General features: G+C 44.5%; 1 protein-coding gene across 1 annotated transcript in view; it reads right to left on the bottom strand.

The window, feature by feature from the left end:
* Nucleotides 1-19,835, bottom strand: part of LOC147717632 (E3 ubiquitin-protein ligase TRIM39-like) — a 242,370-nt gene that overhangs the window by 73,631 nt on the left and 148,904 nt on the right. Inside the window, exon 5 of the mRNA XM_086924426.1 lies at nucleotides 15,806-15,918. Coding sequence (XP_086780552.1) covers nucleotides 15,806-15,918 — 113 coding nt within the window. The remainder of the gene's footprint in view (nucleotides 1-15,805; nucleotides 15,919-19,835) is intronic.

Genomic DNA, 19,835 nt, shown 5'->3' with positions numbered 1-19,835 from the left:
GGAGCTCATTCATAAATAGCAAAAGCAGAAACTACTCAAAGTCATCTACAGGACCCCTCGGCAGGCCCTTACTTCTAGTTCTGTGCAGAGAGCTAGACCAGCATAACAATAATGCCGGTGTGATTAGCCGCGACGCACAACTGGATTAGGAATGCTTGTCCCACCTACTGCGAGCCCGGCAGGCGCCAACGAATGGAAACACCTTGGCATATATGGTAAGATCTGGGCTCCAGCTGCACTGTGCACAGCAGTGATTTAGATTGCCCGTGCTAGCTAAAAGTGAAAGCAGCAGTGAAAGGGTAGATTGTTGGGAGGCTGGTGAGATAAATAAATAACGGGAAGGCAGCAGCCAAAGCCGAGGATTAAGCTAATAAAAAGATGAGGAACCCACGCCATGCAAATTCATAAAGAGGCGGGGGAGTGGAGGCCAGGAGATTGACACGATCTGTGGAGGGGGAGGCGGAGGGAATTGAAGCGCGGAGAGGCACGCAAGGCTTAATGAGCCTTGACAGAAACCCACATGGCGGCTGCGCGTGTGCACGTGCACACAAGCTTGAGGCCAGCAAAAGCCTTTGGTAGCACTTTGAAAACCCCCTTACTAAAAGTCGAGCAAGCAGCGCATGCGCTGCTCTAGGCTCGACCTAAAAATGGAAGTGCCAGAACCCAAGGTATTTCACAGGAAGCTACCTAATTTAGCAATATCCAATGTCCCGACCTAGACTGCAAAAGACTAACTATGACACATTACAAGTATGATATTTTGTACTCTTCCAGGTCTACTCAAACTGTAAAGATGGCCTGGACCCGATGGTTGTATTATTTTTTAAAGTGAACTGAACACTTTGTCGATGAGCTCGGCTAAAAAAATGATGGGCAGAGCATCATGTGGTGGATTATCATGAGCACGCGCCAGTGTTATGAGATAAGCGGCGGTGCAAAACACCAGAAAACATCGGCACAAATTGCGCACTGCCTACAGGCAATGGGAGGGACATACAAAAACAAAAAACAATACACACGCACATAAATTTGGTCACACTTAACTTCAGCCGTACACTCCGAAAATACAGGGAAACTGGAAGCCTCACATCAGAGTACAATTGCATACCATTTTTGTTTGACCTTGTTACTCAAAGCAAACTTATTAAATATGCGTTACGTGTGTCCATGGTTGACCTACAGCAAACAGGACCCTTCATTTCCCACAAAGTTGTTCCCCTGTTTCTGTTGCTGCAATATACACAACAAGCTGCTTAGACCTGGCAGCACAATAGATGTAATGCGTGAGCCAACCGCGTCGTCGTTTGTGGTAAAGGCCATGTGACGTCCCTTCTGTGAAGTATTCCTACTTTATGTAATGTCGTCTCGGGCCTAGCAGCTAACAAATTCCTTCGAATCTAACCTAGCCCCTGACAAACACGTTGGGCACAGCTGCCATACGGTACAAATAGTAGTAGCTGGGATGTTTGAATTCCTACACTGTGCTGTGACATACTTCTTTACTCTAGGCATGTTTAATCTATTTCCTGGCCGATGGCGAGGTTACTATGTGCATCTTTCACAGGTCATTTTACATGTTCTTTTAGTTTTCCCCAAGGGACAACTAAAGAATGGAGTCGGTAAGGAAACACTGAGAACCCGATGGGTGAATGTGCGATTAACAATGCACATGCTATGCTATGCTATGTTATGTTATGTTGGGCGTGAATGTGTGGCTGAAAAGGTTGTGAGGCAGGCTATCACTCAATGTTTTTTCCTGTATTATTCACTTTAACATTTAAAAGTTTTTGCTCCCACCAGTCTTGAACTTCCTCTTTATTAAACCATAATGGGCAACTTGTTGGCGATATGTTAAACAAGCATTTGCAATGCAATAGGTCTCGCATTAGGAAAGTTTGAGCTATTGGTCTTGTAAATGACAATTTTTTTATTTATGTGTTGTTTTTGAAAATAGCTAAATTAATAGCTGTCATTTACAATGCCAATAGTTATAACTTTCGCAAATGTGACACCTATAGCATTTGTAATGCAACATGTTTTGTATTTACGTGACTTAGATGTATTGATATTACAAATAATAATGCTTTTATTTTTTTTAAATAATTAATACTTAAATAAAAGTGATTGTAATTTATAATGGCAATAGCTTAAACTTTTGTAAATAACTTTTGTGAAGATTATGTTCAGTGTATTTTATTGTAACGAAAATCCAAGAACAGAATGAAATATTAACATCTTTTTTGTGACATTTGTAATAAAGCTTGAAACATTGAGTGAACATATTTGAACCAGTGATGCAGTGGTGGTGCTGAGTGATTCTGTGTTTGCGCTGATTGGTGCTGTGGTTGCATTGACTGGTGCTGTGGTAGCGCTGAGTGGTGCTGTGGTTGCGCTGAGTGGTGCTGTGGTTGCGCTGAGTGGTGCTGTGGTTGCGCTGAGTGATAATGTGGTGCTGTGGTTGCGCTGAGTGGTGCTGTGGTTGCGCTGAGTGATGCTGTGGTTGCGCTGAGTGGTGCTGTGGTTGCGCTGAGTGGTGCTGTAGTGGTGCTGAGTGGTGTGGTGGTGCTGAGGGATAATGTGGTGGTGCTGAATGATGCTGTGGTGGTGCAGAGTGGCGCTGTGGTGGTGGTACTGAGTGATAATGTGGTAGTGCTGAGTGATAACGTGGTGGTGCTGTGGTGGTGCTGAGTGGTTCTGCTGAGTGATGTTGTGGTGGTGCTGAGTGGTGCTGTGGTGGTGGTGCTGAGTGCTGCTGTGGTGGTGCGGAGTGATAATGTGGTGGTGCTGAGTGATGCTGGGGTAGCGCTGAGTGATGATGTGGTGATGCAGAGGGCAGAAAGGCACAAAAACGAGTCTAACAGAGGGCAGAAGGGCACAAAAACGAATCTAACAGGGGGCAGAAAGGCACGAAAACCTAGTCTAACAGAGGGCACAACGGCACAAAAAAACAGTCTAACAGAAGGCATAAGGGCAGAAAGAAAGGGAAAAACTAGTCTAACAGAGGGCAGAAAGGCACAAAAAACGAGTCTAACAGAGGGCAGAAAAGCACCAAAAACGAGTCTTAAAATACATCGACCCAGGGAAGACACATACATAAAATAAGCTACTTGACCTCCCAACAGCAATCTGACCCTCCATAACTGAACTGCTGTATCTTGAACTACTTTTTTCTAAAAAAGACAGTATACACCCGGGGATGACTAAAAAAAGCACAAACCTCTCACGTCTATCCCTCGACTATCCTTTTCGACACAAATACCACAGCTCAAATTAATATCATATTTCCCTATTTTAACTCTCCATGAATCCTTTTTGGGGCCCTGAGTAGCATGATACTTGCCGAAAAGCACTTAGACGCCTTATCAGGGGTAGTAAGCACTATATAAATGAAATGCCAAGAAAGTCTGGGGCCTATGACGGGCGCACTTCCAGGGGGACGTCTCAAACTGTATGACAATATATATTTCGAGTGAAATGCAATTCAGCAGTCAATTTTACCTACTGAAATGATGTAATCTTGCCGTGCTAAGCACTGTATGCATGCTGTTAAAACAATAAAAAAAAGAGCTGACAAAAAAGAAGCCCTTACCAACTATGTGGCCGGTTACTTCTGACATGCTGTGAGGGTATCACTCTTCCTTTCTATAAATCGATGTGTGTAACTCGGGATGCAGAGAGCTGCGTTCCCACCACCGCGTGCCTGAAACTATGAACCCCGATTCGCAGAGGCTACTACTTGGGGACAGGCTGACCCCCTCGCTCCACGTCATTGGGGACACAGCAGCCACTCGTTTGTTGCCAGAGGAGACCCTAATACAGCGTAGAACGGTATACACCCATTACAACGCGACTTTTACTCCGCATACCATTACAACGCATTGCGCTGGGGGGCGCTCTAGGATAGGGAATAAGTATAATTTACTATCCAACACCTTCCCTAGGGTCCACGGGGACTGGAGTTAGAATAGTAAATTATACTTACCACTATCCAGCACCCCAAAGCGCTATGCGTTGTAATGGTATGCGTTGTAAATACCGCGTTGTAACGGTATGCGGAGTAAAAGTATGCGGAGTAACATGGTACATCCCATAGAACTAATTAATGCACCTGATACGAGTGATTTTAGGGGGAAGTTCAGGACCATTAACAGTGTTCGTGAACCGTGATGACATGGAGGGAAGTGCCTAGGCTCAGACATAGCTTCTCAAATTGCTGCAAGTTTTACAGCGCATCCACCCTCCGGGGAGGGAGTGTAGGGGGGGGGGGGGGGACCACAGAAGCAACTTTTAGACATTTAATTTCAGTTATACTCTTTAAATAAACATTCATTTAATCACCAAACCAAAAGCAAAATACACGTGCAAAGGACCGATTCATGTTTAATTACACAGTTCATCCCTTCTGTGAACACCACAAGTCAAATGTTCAACAAAACACCTTTTCACATATTGTAGTACAGTGTTTCCCAAACTGTGGTCTTTGGACCCCCAGGGGTGACACATTCCCAGGGGGTCCGCAAGCAACAGTTTTAAAAGCACTTCAAAGTTCCTTGAATAATCTGTAGTTTTCGGGTAACTATAAAAGTGTCAAGATAACATCCAGTGATTAATGTACCTGCTGGAGAGGGATGCATGTTTTGTTCAGTAGCAGGTTTGACTCATCAAAGGTAGCAGAGAGGGTTAATTTGCCTGCTGCAAAGAATGTGTACCATGAATTTAAAAAAAAACCTAGTAGTTTATGTGCAGCTAGGAAGTAAAAGGCTGTTAAAGACGCTTAGAGCAGGAAAAGACACTTTCTTGTAAGGGAACAATGCGAAGCCCAGAGATGACCATCAGAGTACCGTACTGTTATTTGATTTCAGGAAAAGAGTGTCTGCCACATTGGAGTGCAATTAACATAGTCTGGAGCTAAAATTGAGATTTGCCAGTGCAGTTACAAAATGGTCTTGCGTGTTTATCCATATTTCTGCATTGATAGGAAATTAAAGATGCCACCTATAATTACACTAGAATGCTTTTTCTTAAAAAAGGTAATTTCATGCCTTGCAAAATAAGTATCTCTAAATGATCAAATATTGCTATAGAATACAAAACTCTTGACCACCTTACCTAACACTTTCTATAGGCACATAATTCCAATGTTGTGTGTTTTATCTAGATAATGTGAGTGTGTTAATTTGTCTATGAAAGAGAGTCCACAGAAAAAATATGGCCCCATGAAGTGGTTATTATTTAGCAAAAACCATGACGAAAGAAAGCGAGCAATGACTGGGCCAAACGGGTAGCAGGAAACACCAGACCTATTGGCTTTGTCAACTTTTGTTTTTATCTGTTAAGCATTCTAGTTTATTTTCTTCATGAGAACTTTCAGTACTTCTAGTGAGATTGAAAGGAAAAGCATGCATATATCTGTTGTACATGACATTCCATTATTTATTCCCTCAAGATTATTTTTTTGGAGAAACAGCTGGTACGGAATAAACTAGTTTATAACAGTCTTGCGTTTGCGACCTATTGGTGCTGCTCTACAGCAAAATATTTTTTTTAAAAAGGCAGTTTGGCATTGCAGTGTCATTTCACGTTATTCCCAATGCGGGCCTACAAAATGACAGGAGGCCCATTTTGTTTTTATTAACCGGTCCGAGGTGGATCAGTAACTTTTTTTTATGGAATAAGTAGAATGGAAGTGCCTTTTCTTTATTTAGGTCTAGGGGCCGACAGCAATTTGCTACCTGGTTCACCCCCTGTGTCACTCCACCCAAAAAATAGAATAGAGAAACGATAGTGAACTTTGGGGACAATGGAGTAGTTGGGGGAGCGAAGGGGGTCGGGGGGATGAAGCAGCCCGAGGGGAGAAACACGGGTGGTGGGGTAGAATCACACCAGTGAGAAATCAACATGAGTCGTGGATGAGTGTGAGAATTTGGCATGGGAGAAAGCACACGAAAGAAAGATTGCAACACGAGGGAAACTGCAACATTGGCCAGTTTGGGGCAGGGCAAGTATTTGGCACAGGGGAGGAGCACGTGAATGAGTTAGCTGGAAGCACTTGCACTCTCATTGTGTGCTTAAGCAGAAAGAACAAAAAAAGTTGTTTCCCAAAAGTGAGCAGTGGAAGGATAGACATTTGCCAGTCTGAGAGATGGTGAAGCGGCCATGCTCCAAGGAAGAGAGAAACAAAAGATAGACAAACAGGGACAAGAAAAGCTGTTGAATAAGGAGCAAGGAAATTAGAGTGACAAATAAACCAACCAATGGTGAGCAATGAGCGGGCTAAACCCTTGTAAGTTCTTCATAAGCCCACTGTTGGTCTTTTGCCTAGATCTTCTGTCATGAAAGGATTGGGTATTAAGCCCAAATGTCATGGCAATCTTGTATTTTACTATTGTATTTACTCCCCTTTTGTCATTTTGTTTCATTGACTAACCCATTCTTCACTTACCACAGGTTCATATATGGTCCTCTTTGCACTATTTGATACAATGCCTATGCATATTCCCTATTTGACTCATGGACTGATCAATTGCCTTCATTTCATTCAAATTGTAAAGCGCTCTGATATCCTTTGGGATCAAGTTCGCGCTATATAAAACTTTATAAATGAATAAATAAATAGCTCAGTGGGTTACTGCTTTTATTACAGAGATTCTTTTGTTACTGTGCAGTTTATGAGTTACAATCATAATCTAGCACCTGAAGCTATGACCTGCATCAAACAGCTGCATGCAAACTACATGGTACAAGTTAGTCTGCTATCTTTTTTTCCCAGTCTTTCATAATTCTCATTTTGCCAAAAAGGTTTGTTTGGGTAGAATTAAACTGTTATAATTAAAGTCAAAGCTAACCCCTATGTTACATTCTGTGTCAAGATTTTTTGCTTCTCCAGACCAATCATTCTTAAAAAATGCTCACCAGTATGGATGCTATGTGAATCCTACACCTTGAAGTCCCCTTTGCCTTATATAACAACATTTTATATACATCGAATTACACACGTACGATTCATTGTCTCTGTATGTGTGTGATTTGAAGTGCTCTGACACCCTACACTTGTATGAGAGATGCTATAAAACAAATTAAATACATATGACAGAGGGGCTATTGAGAGAAGAGAGGCACTGTTAGGAGTGATAGTGAGGGATTCACAAAAGAGCCCCAAAAAGATTGTTGTATTGGTGCATAGTAATGTCATCATTTACTATGCTTTAAAAGCAGATTCAATTCAATATATAATGACAAATGTGTTGCAGAATGCACCATTTTCCCCCAAACTTCCTTGGTGGGAGAGCCCCCCAAAGTTTACTTTGCAGTGGCCAGGCTCACTCACTGCACTTAGCACTGGGACTGGGCTGACAACATTTGCCAGGACGGCTTTGGGTTTCCAGTCTGGCCCTGGCAGAAGCCTCATACTGAGAAATAGAACCAAATATTGAAAAGTTAGTTGCCGAGATGCAGCACTAACCCTCCCATTAAAAGATTTCGATTTTGATCATTCTTTCTATATAAAATATTAACATCTTCAGTGAGTCGAATATTTGTTTGGTGTGCACAAGAGTGTGTTTACTTTTTTCAAACTACTGTTTTAATGTTTGAAATTTAAATCGAACAAATTGTTTGGGGGTCCTTGGCTTCCAATAGTGACTCAATAGGGGTCCTCAGGAGTCAAAAGTTTGGGAACCACTGTTGTAGTACATTCACGAAAAGAAACTGGTGTGTAATGGTAAAAATATTACCATTAGGAGCAAAATCGTTTACGCAGCAGAACGTAACTGTAAACAATGCTGAAGTTTCGAGAAGAAAGCAGTGAAAGTTTTTACCGCGCGCCATGGCAGCTCCAGCTTATCTCTACAGCTAGCGGCTAAAAAAAGTCGAGATAAAATAAAGAACACCTTACCAAAACAACAAGGAAGATACTACCGCAACACTGCGTAGTGGGTAACCAGGCGCTTTCCAAGAGTCACCGAAGCATTAAGGCGAGACACAAGGTAGTTAGCATTACCGCTTCCTCCAGCGCTTCCGCCTCTTTCTCAATAACCAGCGTTGAGGGGTGCTCAGCCAATGGCACACTAGCAGGTCGGCGTCCCGGAGGCGGCCGAAGGGCATGGGCTACGAATCCTGCGCAGCCGCCGTCTTGCCCAGCTCGTGCTCTGCAGGGACCGCCGGAGCAGCAGAAAGTTAGCAGGCTGGAAGTTGTCAGCCTGTCCCTGCTCTGGAGCCCCTGGCCGCGTCGCCCCCGCCCGCCCATCCATTGGGAGCCGGGCAGAAGGAGCCCACAAGAAAACAGGGATTCCAGTAAGAAAAGAGCCCGGTGAGGTAAGGGGGGGGTGAGCTTGTGTGTATGCAGTGTGTGTATGTGTGCGTGTGTGCCTGCCTGCGTGTGCGTGTGTGTGGCTGTGTGTATGTGTGCGCGCACGACTGAGAGAGGCATGGCGGCATGGCTGACTTCCTGGGAATCTGAGATATGTGCACGGCGCCAGGCTGGGTGTGCGCGCCCACGAGGTGCAATCCACGCGCGTCGCCGACCCCTGTCTCAGATTCCCAGGAGACGGGCAACAATAGTTGTCGAGCTAGACGCATGCTACGCATGCGCATGCGTACTCTAGCTCGACCTAAAAACCAGGAGGTGAGCGCAGTATCTTGAAAGCTACAAGCTTTAATTAACGAGACCTGTTAGCTATACCGATGCTGGACCTTGACCTCTCTGTGCCAGTGATAGTCACGAAATGAGTGGGGGCTGACACTTAAACAGTCGATGGAACTACCTTGACGTGTCCAGTCCCCCGCGAAGTTACAGCGCCGTCCAATCTCACTGTCCCTATAAAACTTTCGGGTTCAACAGTAGTTGCGTGAAAACAAAAAATTTGGCACTTTTTGACTATATTCTTCTTTGAGAGCAGAGTCCCCTCGGACTGGCGCACGTGCTCTTTGGCAATACACATTAAAATATCAGCGTGGGAAAGAAGGGTTCGGGGTCCTTTTGTGATCTGCAACCAACTGAGATCCGCCCGCACTTTAATCAGAACGTTACTACCTTTGATCCTTTCACAAACCGCATATCTAGCCTCGATGTGCGGTTTCTGAAGGGATCAAAGGCAGTTAGTAACTGATAAGATAATATAGGCCATCAGCGTCTGCATGTTTTGTGGCAGAGAGGGCGATTCTGGATATATGCTGTATTCATTTTAATAGGGTTTGCACCAAATCTCCACTATGTCTGCTAGCTGGAAAGAAAGAATATAATGTTCTTGTTTAAAACTAGGCGTTATAGCACTGGCCTGCCATTACCAAGCGCTGTAAATAACTAGTGTTATTGTATTAACCAATTTAAAGGTCCCCATCTCGACCTTTCTGCAGCCACTATTGGCACAATGAGTTACCTGCCCAGGATCACCAAAAGTGGTCTAACATTGAAGCATGGATTAGAACCGTCACAATAATTAAAACATAACTGCGAAGATTGACTTTGAGACAACGAGCGCCGCATCCTAAATACGTATTATCATCACGCCCGTAAGGTTATACTATAAGTTTATTCAATTGAAAATAATCGGCTGGCCTCACGAGTTTAGCTTGGAGTTCGACTGCCACATTCCTAAACTGTGAAGGAGCAAACCTGTCAGGACTGCGAAAACATGGGCTAAATTCACGTACTTGGTGAGCGTGCCTGCCTTTCATTTATCACAACTAGGAAAATACGGTAAAAATGCGGTTTTGTCAATGATGGAAGGAAGGATGTGTATTCTGCCTCGGGTTCACGACATCTGTCTATGAACTGGCATGGAAAAACAGACTAACCGCATTTTTTCATCGGGAATACACTAGCACGTCCCTGCCAAATATATATCGCTGTCCAAAATATTCAAACTGAAGTTACACGCCATGTCATGCAGAGACGAGCGCCATCCAAGGGTTACCGTGGCGGTGGGGTTTGTAAAGGGGCACTGCCATCTAGGGGTGACAAAGACACGCGCAGGCAATCACATACTCATTCGTAGCTTCTTCAAATTCTTCACATTACTAAAAGCAGGGCTCGAGTAGGGTTACCACGCGGGTAGACGGCATCCCCCCACTTATTTTCCAGGGGGGACGCAGCCACCCCTGCTTACTTGTTAAAACGCCATCCACCCTGCGCTGGCCTGCTCCTTCAGCATGCAATGCAGCGCGCACCGTCCAAAGCAGACATTTCCGGGTGAAGCCTCAGACTGCTCACCACGCCCACACCTATCGCAGCTCATGCAACCCGCCCCACCCCTCCTTAACCTTGGGGGGGGGGGGGGGGAGACTCGTACCTACCAGTGGAACAGAGACGTCTGCGACCAATCAGCGGTCATAGCAGACGTCACTGGATGGGTGTTTCTGCACCTCAGCAGTCCCGCCCTTGTGCGCCATGCCCTTTATTCACTTTTAAGGTAAGTGTAAGCCTTTCTGCCCTGTTAGACTAGTTTTCCCTTTTTTTCGTGCCTTTCTGCCCTCTGTTAGACTAGTTTTCCCTTTTTTTGGTTCCTTTCTGCCTCTGTTTTCCCTTTTTTTCGTGCCTTTCTGCCCTCTGTTCGGCTCGTTTTCCCTTTTTTTTCGTTCCTTTCTGCACTCTGTTAAGACTCGTTTTTCCATTTTTTTCGTGCCTTTCTGCCCTCTGTTATACTCGTTTTCCCCTTTTTTTCCTGCCTTTCTGCCCTCTGTTCCCCTCATTTTCCCTTGTTTTTGTGCCTTTCTGCCCTCTGTTAGACTCGTTTTCCCTTGTTTTTGTGCCTTTCTGCCCTCTGTTAGACTAGTCTTCCCTTTTTTTCTTGCCTTTCTGCCCTCTGTTTGACTCATTTTCCCTTGTTTCTGTGCCTTTCTGCCCTCTGTTCGACTCGTTTTTTGGTGCCTTTCTGCCCTCTGTTAGACTCGTTTTCCTCTTTTTTTCGTGCCTTTCTGCCCTCTGTTAGACTCGTTTTCCCTTTTTTTCGTGCCTTTCTGCCCTCTGTTTGACTCGTTTCCCTTGTTTCTGTGCCTTTCTGCCCTCTGTTCGACTCATTTTTTTGTGCCTTTCTGCCCTCTGTTAGACTCGTTTTCCTCTTTTTTTCGTGCCTTTCTGCCCTCTGTTAGACTCGTTTTCCCTTGTTTTTGTGCCTTTCTGCCCTCTGTTAGACTCGATTTTCCCTTTTTTTCATGCCTTTCTGTCCTCTGTTCGACTAGTTTTTCCCTTGGTTTTGTGCCTTTCTGCCCTCTGTTCGACTCGTTTTTCATTGTTTTTGGGCCTTTCTGCCCTCTGTTAGACTCGTTTTCCCTTGTTTTTGTGCCTTTCTGCCCTCTGTTAGACTCGTTTTTCCTTTGTTTTTTTGTGCCTTTCTGCCCTCTGTTAGACTAGTTTTCCCTTGTTTCTGTGCCTTTCTGCCCTCTGTTAGACTCGTTTTTTTGTGCCTTTCTGCCCTCTGTTAGACTAGTTTTCCTCTTTTTTTCGTGCCTTTCTGCCCTCTGTTAGACTCGTTTTCCCTTTTTTCCGTGCCTTTCTGCCCTCTGTTCGGCTCGTTTTCCCTTTTTTTGTGCCTTTCTGCCCTCTGTTAGACTCGTTTTTTCATTGTTTTCGTTCCTTTCTGCCCTCTGTTAGACTCGGCTTTCCCTTTTTTTGTGCCTTTCTGCCCTCTGTTAGACTCGTTTTCCCCTTGTTGTTGTGCCTTTCTGCCCTCTGTTAGATTCGTTTTTCCCCCTGTTTTTCTGCCTTTCTGCCCTCTGTTCGACTCGTTTTTCCCTTGTTTTTTTGTGCCTTTCTGCCCTCTGTTAGACTAGTTTTCCCTTGTTTTTGTGCCTTTCTGCCCTCTGTTAGACTAGTCTTCCCTTTTTTTCTTGCCTTTCTGCCCTCTGTTTGACTCGTTTTCCCTTTTTTTTGTGCCTTTCTGCCCTCTGTTCGGCTCGTTTTCCCTTTTTTTCCTGCCTTTCTGCCCTCTGTTCCCCTCATTTTCCCTTGTTTTTGTGCCTTTCTGCCCTCTGTTAGACTTGTTTTCCCTTGTTTTTGTGCCTTTCTGCCCTCTGTTAGACTAGTCTTCTCTTTTTTTCTTGCCTTTCTGCCCTCTGTTTGACTCGTTTTCCCTTGTTTCTGTGCCTTTCTGCCCTCTGTTCGACTCGTTTTTTGTGCCTTTCTGCCCTCTGTTAGACTAGTTTTCCTCTTTTTTTCGTGCCTTTCTGCCCTCTGTTAGACTAGTTTTCCCTTTTTTTCGTGCCTTTCTGCCCTCTGTTCAGCTCGTTTTCCCTTTTTTTCGTGCCTTTCTGCCCTCTGTTAGACTCGTTTTTTCATTTTTTTCGTTCCTTTCTGCCCTCTGTTAGACTCGGCTTTCCCTTTTTTTGTGCCTTTCTGCCCTCTGTTAGACTCGTTTTCCCCTTGTTGTTCTGCCTTTCTGCCCTCTGTTAGATTCGTTTTCCCCCCTGTTTTTCTGCCTTTCTGCCCTCTGTTTGACTCGTTTGCCCTTTTTTTGTGCCTTTCTGCCTTCTGTTCGACTCGTTTTTTGTGCCTTTCTGCTCTCTGTTAGATTCGTTTCCCTTTTTTCGTTCCTTTCTGCCCTCTGTTAGACTCGTTTTTCTATTTTTTTCGTGCCTTTCTGCCCTCTGTTAGACTCGTTTTCCCTTGTTTCTGTGCCTTTCTGCCCTCTGTTCGACTCGTTTTTTGTGCCTTTCTGCCCTCTGTTAGACTAGTTTTCCTCTTTTTTTCGTGCCTTTCTGCCCTCTGTTAGACTCATTTTCCCTTTTTTTCGTGCCTTTCTGCCCTCTGTTCGGCTCGTTTTCCCTTTTTTTCCTGCCTTTCTGCCCTCTGTTCCCCTCATTTTCCCTTGTTTTTGTGCCTTTCTGCCCTCTGTTAGACTTGTTTTCCCTTGTTTTTGTGCCTTTCTGCCCTCTGTTAGACTAGTTTTCCCTTTTTTTCTTGCCTTTCTGCCCTCTGTTTGACTCGTTTTCCCTTGTTTCTGTGCCTTTCTGCCCTCTGTTCGACTCGTTTTTTGTGCCTTTCTGCCCTCTGTTAGACTCGTTTTCCTCTTTTTTTCGTGCCTTTCTGCCCTCTGTTAGACTCGTTTTCCCTTTTTCTCGGGCCTTTCTGCCCTATTTGACTCGTTTCCCTTGTTTCTGTGCCTTTCTGCCCTCTGTTAGACTCGTTTTCCTCTTTTTTTCGTGCCTTTCTGCCCTCTGTTAGACTCGTTTTCCCTTGTTTTTGTGCCTTTCTGCCCTCTGTTAGACTCGATTTTCCCTTTTTTTCATGCCTTTCTGTTCTCTGTTCGACTAGTTTTTCCCTTGGTTTTGTGCCTTTCTGCCCTCTGTTCGACTCGTTTTTCATTGTTTTTGTGCCTTTCTGCCCTCTGTTAGACTCGTTTTCCCTTGTTTTTGTGCCTTTCTGCCCTCTGTTAGACTCGTTTTTCCCTTGTTTTTTTGTGCCTTTCTGCCCTCTGTTAGACTAGTTTTCCCTTGTTTCTGTGCCTTTCTGCCCTCTGTTAGACTCGTTTTTTTGTGCCTTTCTGCCCTCTGTTAGACTAGTTTTCCTCTTTTTTTCGTGCCTTTCTGCCCTCTGTTAGACTCGTTTTCCCTTTTTTTCGTGCCTTTCTGCCCTCTGTTCGGCTCGTTTTCCCTTTTTTTCGTGCCTTTCTGCCCTCTGTTAGACTCGTTTTTTCATTTTTTCGTTCCTTTCTGCCCTCTGTTAGACTCGGCTTTCCCTTTTTTTGTGCCTTTCTGCCCTCTGTTAGACTCGTTTTCCCCTTGTTGTTCTGCCTTTCTGCCCTCTGTTAGATTCGTTTTTCCCCCTGTTTTTCTGCCTTTCTGCCCTCTGTTTGACTCGTTTTTCCCTTGTTTTTTGTGCCTTTCTGCCCTCTGTTAGACTAGTTTTCCCTTGTTTCTGTGCCTTTCTGCCCTCTGTTCGACTCGTTTTTTGTGCCTTTCTGCCCTCTGTTAGACTAGTTTTCCTCTTTTTTCGTGCCTTTCTGCCCTCTGTTAGACTCGTTTTCCCTTTTTTTCGTGCCTTTCTGCCCTCTGTTCGGCTCGTTTTCCCTTTTTTTTCGTGCCTTTCTGCCCTCTGTTAGACTCGTTTTTTCATTTTTTTTCGTTCCTTTCTGCCTTCTGTTAGACTCGGCTTTCCCTTTTTTTGTGCCTTTCTGCCCTCTGTTAGACTCGTTTTCCCCTTGTTGTTCTGCCTTTCTGCCCTCTGTTAGATTTGTTTTTCCCCTTGTTTTTCTGCCTTTCTGCCCTCTGTTCGACTCGTTTGCCCTTTTTTTGTGCCTTTCTGCCTTCTGTTCGACTCGTTTTTTGTGCCTTTCTGCTCTCTGTTAGATTCGTTTTCCCTTTTTTTGTGCCTTTCTGCCCTGTTAGACTCGTTTTTCCTTTTTTTCGTTCCTTTCTGCCCCCTGTTAGACTCGTTTTTCCCTTGTTTCCTGCCTTTCTGCCCTCTGTTCCCCTCGTTTTCGTGCCTTTCTGCCCTCTGTTAGACTCGTTTTTCCCTTGTTTTTCTGCCTTTCTGCCCTCTGTTAGACTCGTTTTCCCCTTGTTTTCGTGCCTTTCTGCCCTCTGTTAGACTCGTTTTCCCGTTTTTTTCCTGCCTTCCTGCCCTCTGTTCCACTCGTTTTCCCTTGTTTTTCTGCCTTTCTGCCCTTTGTTAGACTCGTTTTTCCCATTTTTTCGTGCCTTTCTGCCACCTGTTCGACTAGTTTTTCCCTTGGTTTTGTGCCTTTCTGCCCTCTGTTCCCCTCGTTTTCCCTTGTTTTTTTGCCTTTCTGCCCTCTGTTAGACTCGTTTTTTGTGCCTTCCTGCCCTCTGTTAGACTCGTTTTTCCCTTGTTTTTTTGTGCCTTCTGCCCTCTGTTAGACTCGTAATCTAAGATTATGTTGATATATGAGCCCATGCTCAAAATTATTTTAATGTAGCAAGTTGTTTTAAGTATTTTTGCATATATTTTAGAACGTTTTTCTATAGGATTATGGGCCTGAGCTTAGCGGACTAGTACTTCTTCACACACTTGATGAATATTCTGTCGTCCTTCCTAGAAGTGTATTATATCCTATTGCACTGGCGCTTTATGGAATCACTTCATGCCTTCTTCACATTTTTCAATACATCTTAGTGCTAGAGTTTAAGCTACCTGAGAAGTAAGCCAACTGAATCCTGAAGATGAGATGGTCGGATGTAGGTGCAGAGATATCAGGTTCTCAGAATATCAGTTTCTGGTCGGTATCCCTGCAGCTAAATCTAACCAACTCATAATAGCTTGGAAAAGTTCAATCTCTTCTTCCAGATCCATTTGCGAAGGGCTTCAGACAAAAAAATTTACAGAAAAGAGTTAAGTAGAAGGTGACCTCGTGGTGCCAAGTTAGAGCTGTCAACGTCATTCTATTAATGCGAAAACACTCTAAAGTTAAATGAATTGCCTAATAATACAATAATACAATAATGATATCCGTTTTCATGAACTTCAAAATGCTTGGCATTGCTTCAAAAAATGTTTTCCAAAAATATAATAGATGATTCCGTAAATTGGACATCGACATCACAGATTTCCATCTGCACACCCTGACGATTACAAAAATGTATCGGGTGTGTGGATTGGCGCTGTGGTTCCCGAGTTTACTCGACTCAAAGGTTCAAAGTTCTTCCTTTATACTAGTAGTATAGATATAAAAAAAAAAGCATTGACACTACAATTATGTATTGGGTGGGGTTCTGCAGGACTACAAAAACCTGTCTTTCATATTTAAGAGTTGGTGGATTGAAATAAGTTCCTTCAAGGCACCCGTTGGTGTGAAAACAAACCTGGTAGAACTGAGTCAAAGATTACGTTTATGCAACCGTAGTTTCTCACCCAATGACTCAATTATCTTTTTCTGCAAGTTCGCTTGATCCTCCTTGTCTGTCTTCTCGCCTTTCTCCTTTAAGGTATCACCACCCATAAGCTGAACTTTCACATGTTCATACCTTGGAAAGAGAAAGATGGGAATAATAGGGAAGTTAGTAGTTGGGAATTCCTGAATCATGTCAGATAAATGAGAGTAAATAGTACAGGTAGCACCCACTGTGTGAAACTGAAGAATGTGACACAGAGGCACAAACAAAAAGAGAGCCTACAAGGTGAGACATCTGGTGAAAAACAGACTTTCCATGTTAAAGGATCAGAACGGAACTTCTTTCAATTCTGAGATAAATAAGGAATATGTTATCGCTGAGTGTAAGGCATAGAGCCAAGGTGCATCTGGGAACATAAATAAACAGAGTGATTTCCTAGAGGGAAGTGTTTAAATGAGAATCCATACTACTAAATAAAAAAATGCTGTGCCGCTTAAAATAAGAATGGGGAAAGAAACATACAATAAGGAAAATCAAACTGTCAGTATTGCAGTACAACTCCAAATATGTTAATCGTTTAAAAAAAGTGCCATATAAGTAAATAATATTTCAACTCTCTGAAAGGGAAATTGTAAAGAACATGTACATATTATTACGAATAATAATTTATTAGTGGTACGAATAATTTGTTTTTATTAAGAGAATTATTAGAAATCTTGTAGTGTTTCAAAATGCTATAAATAATGAGCACTATAAACCGTCATAAGAATTGGAGCCTAAGAGTCTGCTTAGCAGGGATTCATATGTATGACCACTCAGTGAGTTTTCCTGTACCAGTGAACATCAAAACACTGATTTATAAAATATAGTTTGAAAATTACGTTGAAAACAGAATGCTAAAAACTAAAGAAAGTGTTAAAGAGAAAACAAAGAAAACAAGTGGAGAAAAAATTAAGAGTAAATAAACAAATTACATTAAAAGGAAGCAATATAATTAACAGACAAAAAGTATGACATGAGCCACATATAGAGAATAGAAGATGATTGTAGGAGGCTGGAACCTTGCAGAGCCCAAGTAACCCGCTGGCATGGGCTTTGCTAACTAAATAATAAGGGCATCATTAGGAAGCCGGGTGGACTTTGTCCGCCTGCCGTCATGATAGAAAACAAGTCCGCTCGCCATATGTGCGGCGGCCCTGTAAGGGAGAATAGGATGCGCCCACCGCACTGGAGGGCGCATCACGCATGTTTAACATTACAGCGAGTGGTGCTATCAGCAGCACACGCAGCAATGGTAAAAATGCATGTTGTGCATTTGCATGCACAAAGCGGCAGGCACCACCCGGTGTCTGCCGCATTGTGCGTGAAAATGCAGGGGGGTGCCATAGGTACCACCCAACTTCCTGGGGGATTGCAACGGGCCCCCAATTGTGAACTCTGCATGCTGCGCTCTGCCTGCATACTAATATGGATGGTAGTGTCTAGGAGACACTGCCACCATATTAAACCCTTTTCCGTCCGGTCGACTCGTCGACCAGGCGGAAAAGCGGCGGACGGTCTTCCCGTCCGCAGCGGTACCCCTCGCCATACTGTTATGGCGTGGGATAATAGGCATGCGGGTAGTGTAGTATGGCGGGAGCATTTCCACTGCCGTTTGGGCGGTGGCGATCCACCCGCCATACTAATAGACCCCTAAGTGTTTAAATTATCCATAGTAAAGACGAGATTTCCAGCAGTGTTAACTATTTTTTACAAGTAAGTCAGATGGATCGCGTTTTTTAGCACGTTTGTACATATCTAGCATTAATTGTGTGAGATATTTCCTGACGGCCCTCACCCTGTCTTAAAGGTGCCATCATCCCGTTCTCTGCATATGGAGCCCATGGGCCCGCCGACAATGTTGTCAGCGTCTAACTCAGGGTGGTGCATGGTAATTTGGAGTCATTATTATTTATTAATTTTCCTTCAAATGTCAAAAACAGCAGACACTAAGAACCCCCTATGTTAATTCCCCAGGTGCCCCAAAATCAGGCCTGAGGAAGACCCCGGTGTAAGGAACTAAGCAGCCTACTTTGTTGTTGGGTCGAAACGTCGACTTTATCACAGTTTTTTTGTGCCAGTTTGGTCAACAGTGCATTTTTTACTGAGACAGATTATTATAAACAATGGCAATCTATTTGTTATTATCTAACTGTGAGGCTTAGGAAAGCCGGTTTTCATTGTAAATAATGGTGCGATGTATTTATTGTCACTACTTTCCCTTTTTCACTCCTCTAACCCTCACTTGATGCACACTACCCTCTCTCCCTTTTTCCCTTTTGGAGCACTTGTTTGATACCGTTTTTCGGATTATTTATTGATCTATGGGTATTTTTAAATGTGAATAAATGACATTGAACTAAGGAATTTTGAGTACTGATGTATTAATATTTAATGGATTCAAATATGTGTGATATTTAGAATAGGTCTACTGAGACCAGCTTCCCTACTGTACAGCATTGGAGGCGGGGCAGAGCAGAGCCCTACCGTGAGAGACAGCAAAGAGGACCAGGTAAGCAGCAACCGAATGTATAATGCATTCTTGCACGTACCAGCCTTTAACAGGTGCCTGTAATTGCCTGTCACAGTAATAAACCCCCCCTATGTGCCCCATGCATTGTATTGGGTAGCTTCCTAGAGCAGGGATTGTCCCTGGCTCAGCTGGGCACAGGGGAGTGTGGCCTGGTGCCGTAAGATCATGGCTGACTTCTGACATTGCTCGCAAGCGAGACCCGTGATCAGACACCATCCGGGCAGCACCGAGCGATTCAATGCCACGGAGGGACTTAGGGGGCGGCTGGCCAGCGACAACCGGAAAGGAGCGCCTGAGACAGCAGGATGCTGGAGTGGACGGCCAGCTCGCAGATAATACTAATGAAGCTGTGAGGCCCATGTGCCTTCCTGCGGCCTGGAGAAACCAGAAGGGATTGACCCCCACTCTGCCAGCTCAGTTATGACTGGCATACAACACCTAACGGGGCCCCCCTGATCAGACTGGATGGCAGGACGCAGGAGTGGGCGGCCTGTCTGCAGCAGACCCGATCGTGCCTGTGGGGCCCGCAGTGGCTTCCTAAAGTCGGGGGAGACTGGTTAAGATTGGACCCCCAACTTGACCGCACTGGTAGGTTTGCTGCACCCCTCCAAGAGGTGACGCCAAGAACTGATCTTCCTATTCACGCACAAAAGTAAGGTTGATATCCTGCTCGTGGCAGGGAGAGGAGAGCCTGAGACACATTGGCAACCGGAGAAAGGCCAGATGTGTGGTGAGTCCAGGGGCCATGCAGGACTATGTGACCCATGGCCATATGCATGTGGCTGGGCCCAGCAAGCACCATTAACACCTCCATGTGATGGGCACAGGAACCTTGCTCCCTTTCCCTTGTCCACCTCCTTTCGCGGTTCAACTTTGAGCTCTGAGTCCTCGTGGATCGCCCACACTCTGGAAGAGACTACTTTGGCTTCCCTAAATTTGATCAGCCTCACAAATAAAGTTGAGGAAAAAGAGAGTCCCAGACTACGAAGCAGGGGGCCTCCTAGGACCACATTGCATGCCGCTTCTTGGAAAGCTGACACACCGCAAACTGCAACAGACCCCCAAACACCCCATGGGATGACATAAAGCCGGGAAGCATCCCCAATTGGTGCCGACCCTGGCCAAGCCATCTATGGTGTCGAAGAGGTGGCCTACGATCAAATGACGCTGACAATGCCAACACAAACCATGCTGGAGCCCATGGCAGTGCACCTGGAAAAGATCCTCACTGCCACTTGTGAGACCAGAATGGACCTTGGGTGCAGAACTCACTAATACATTTTGTCTCCTGGAAGACAAGGTTGAGGATGTGAAAGGGAGATTCTTGCGCAACAACAAACTCATAACATGCTTTACAGAGGGCACAGACACCACTACTTTCTTTGACGCTCTCCACCTAAAATGCACCCAAAGGCCTTTGTCCCTCTGCCTGGCACTTCTCCAAGACCAGTGATGGTCAAACTATTATACTACAGAA

This window comes from Lissotriton vulgaris, chromosome 5, assembly GCF_964263255.1.
Source record: "Lissotriton vulgaris chromosome 5, aLisVul1.2, whole genome shotgun sequence".
NCBI classification, from domain to species: Eukaryota; Metazoa; Chordata; class Amphibia; order Caudata; family Salamandridae; genus Lissotriton; species Lissotriton vulgaris.
This window is presented reverse-complemented; position numbering and strand designations above follow the sequence as displayed.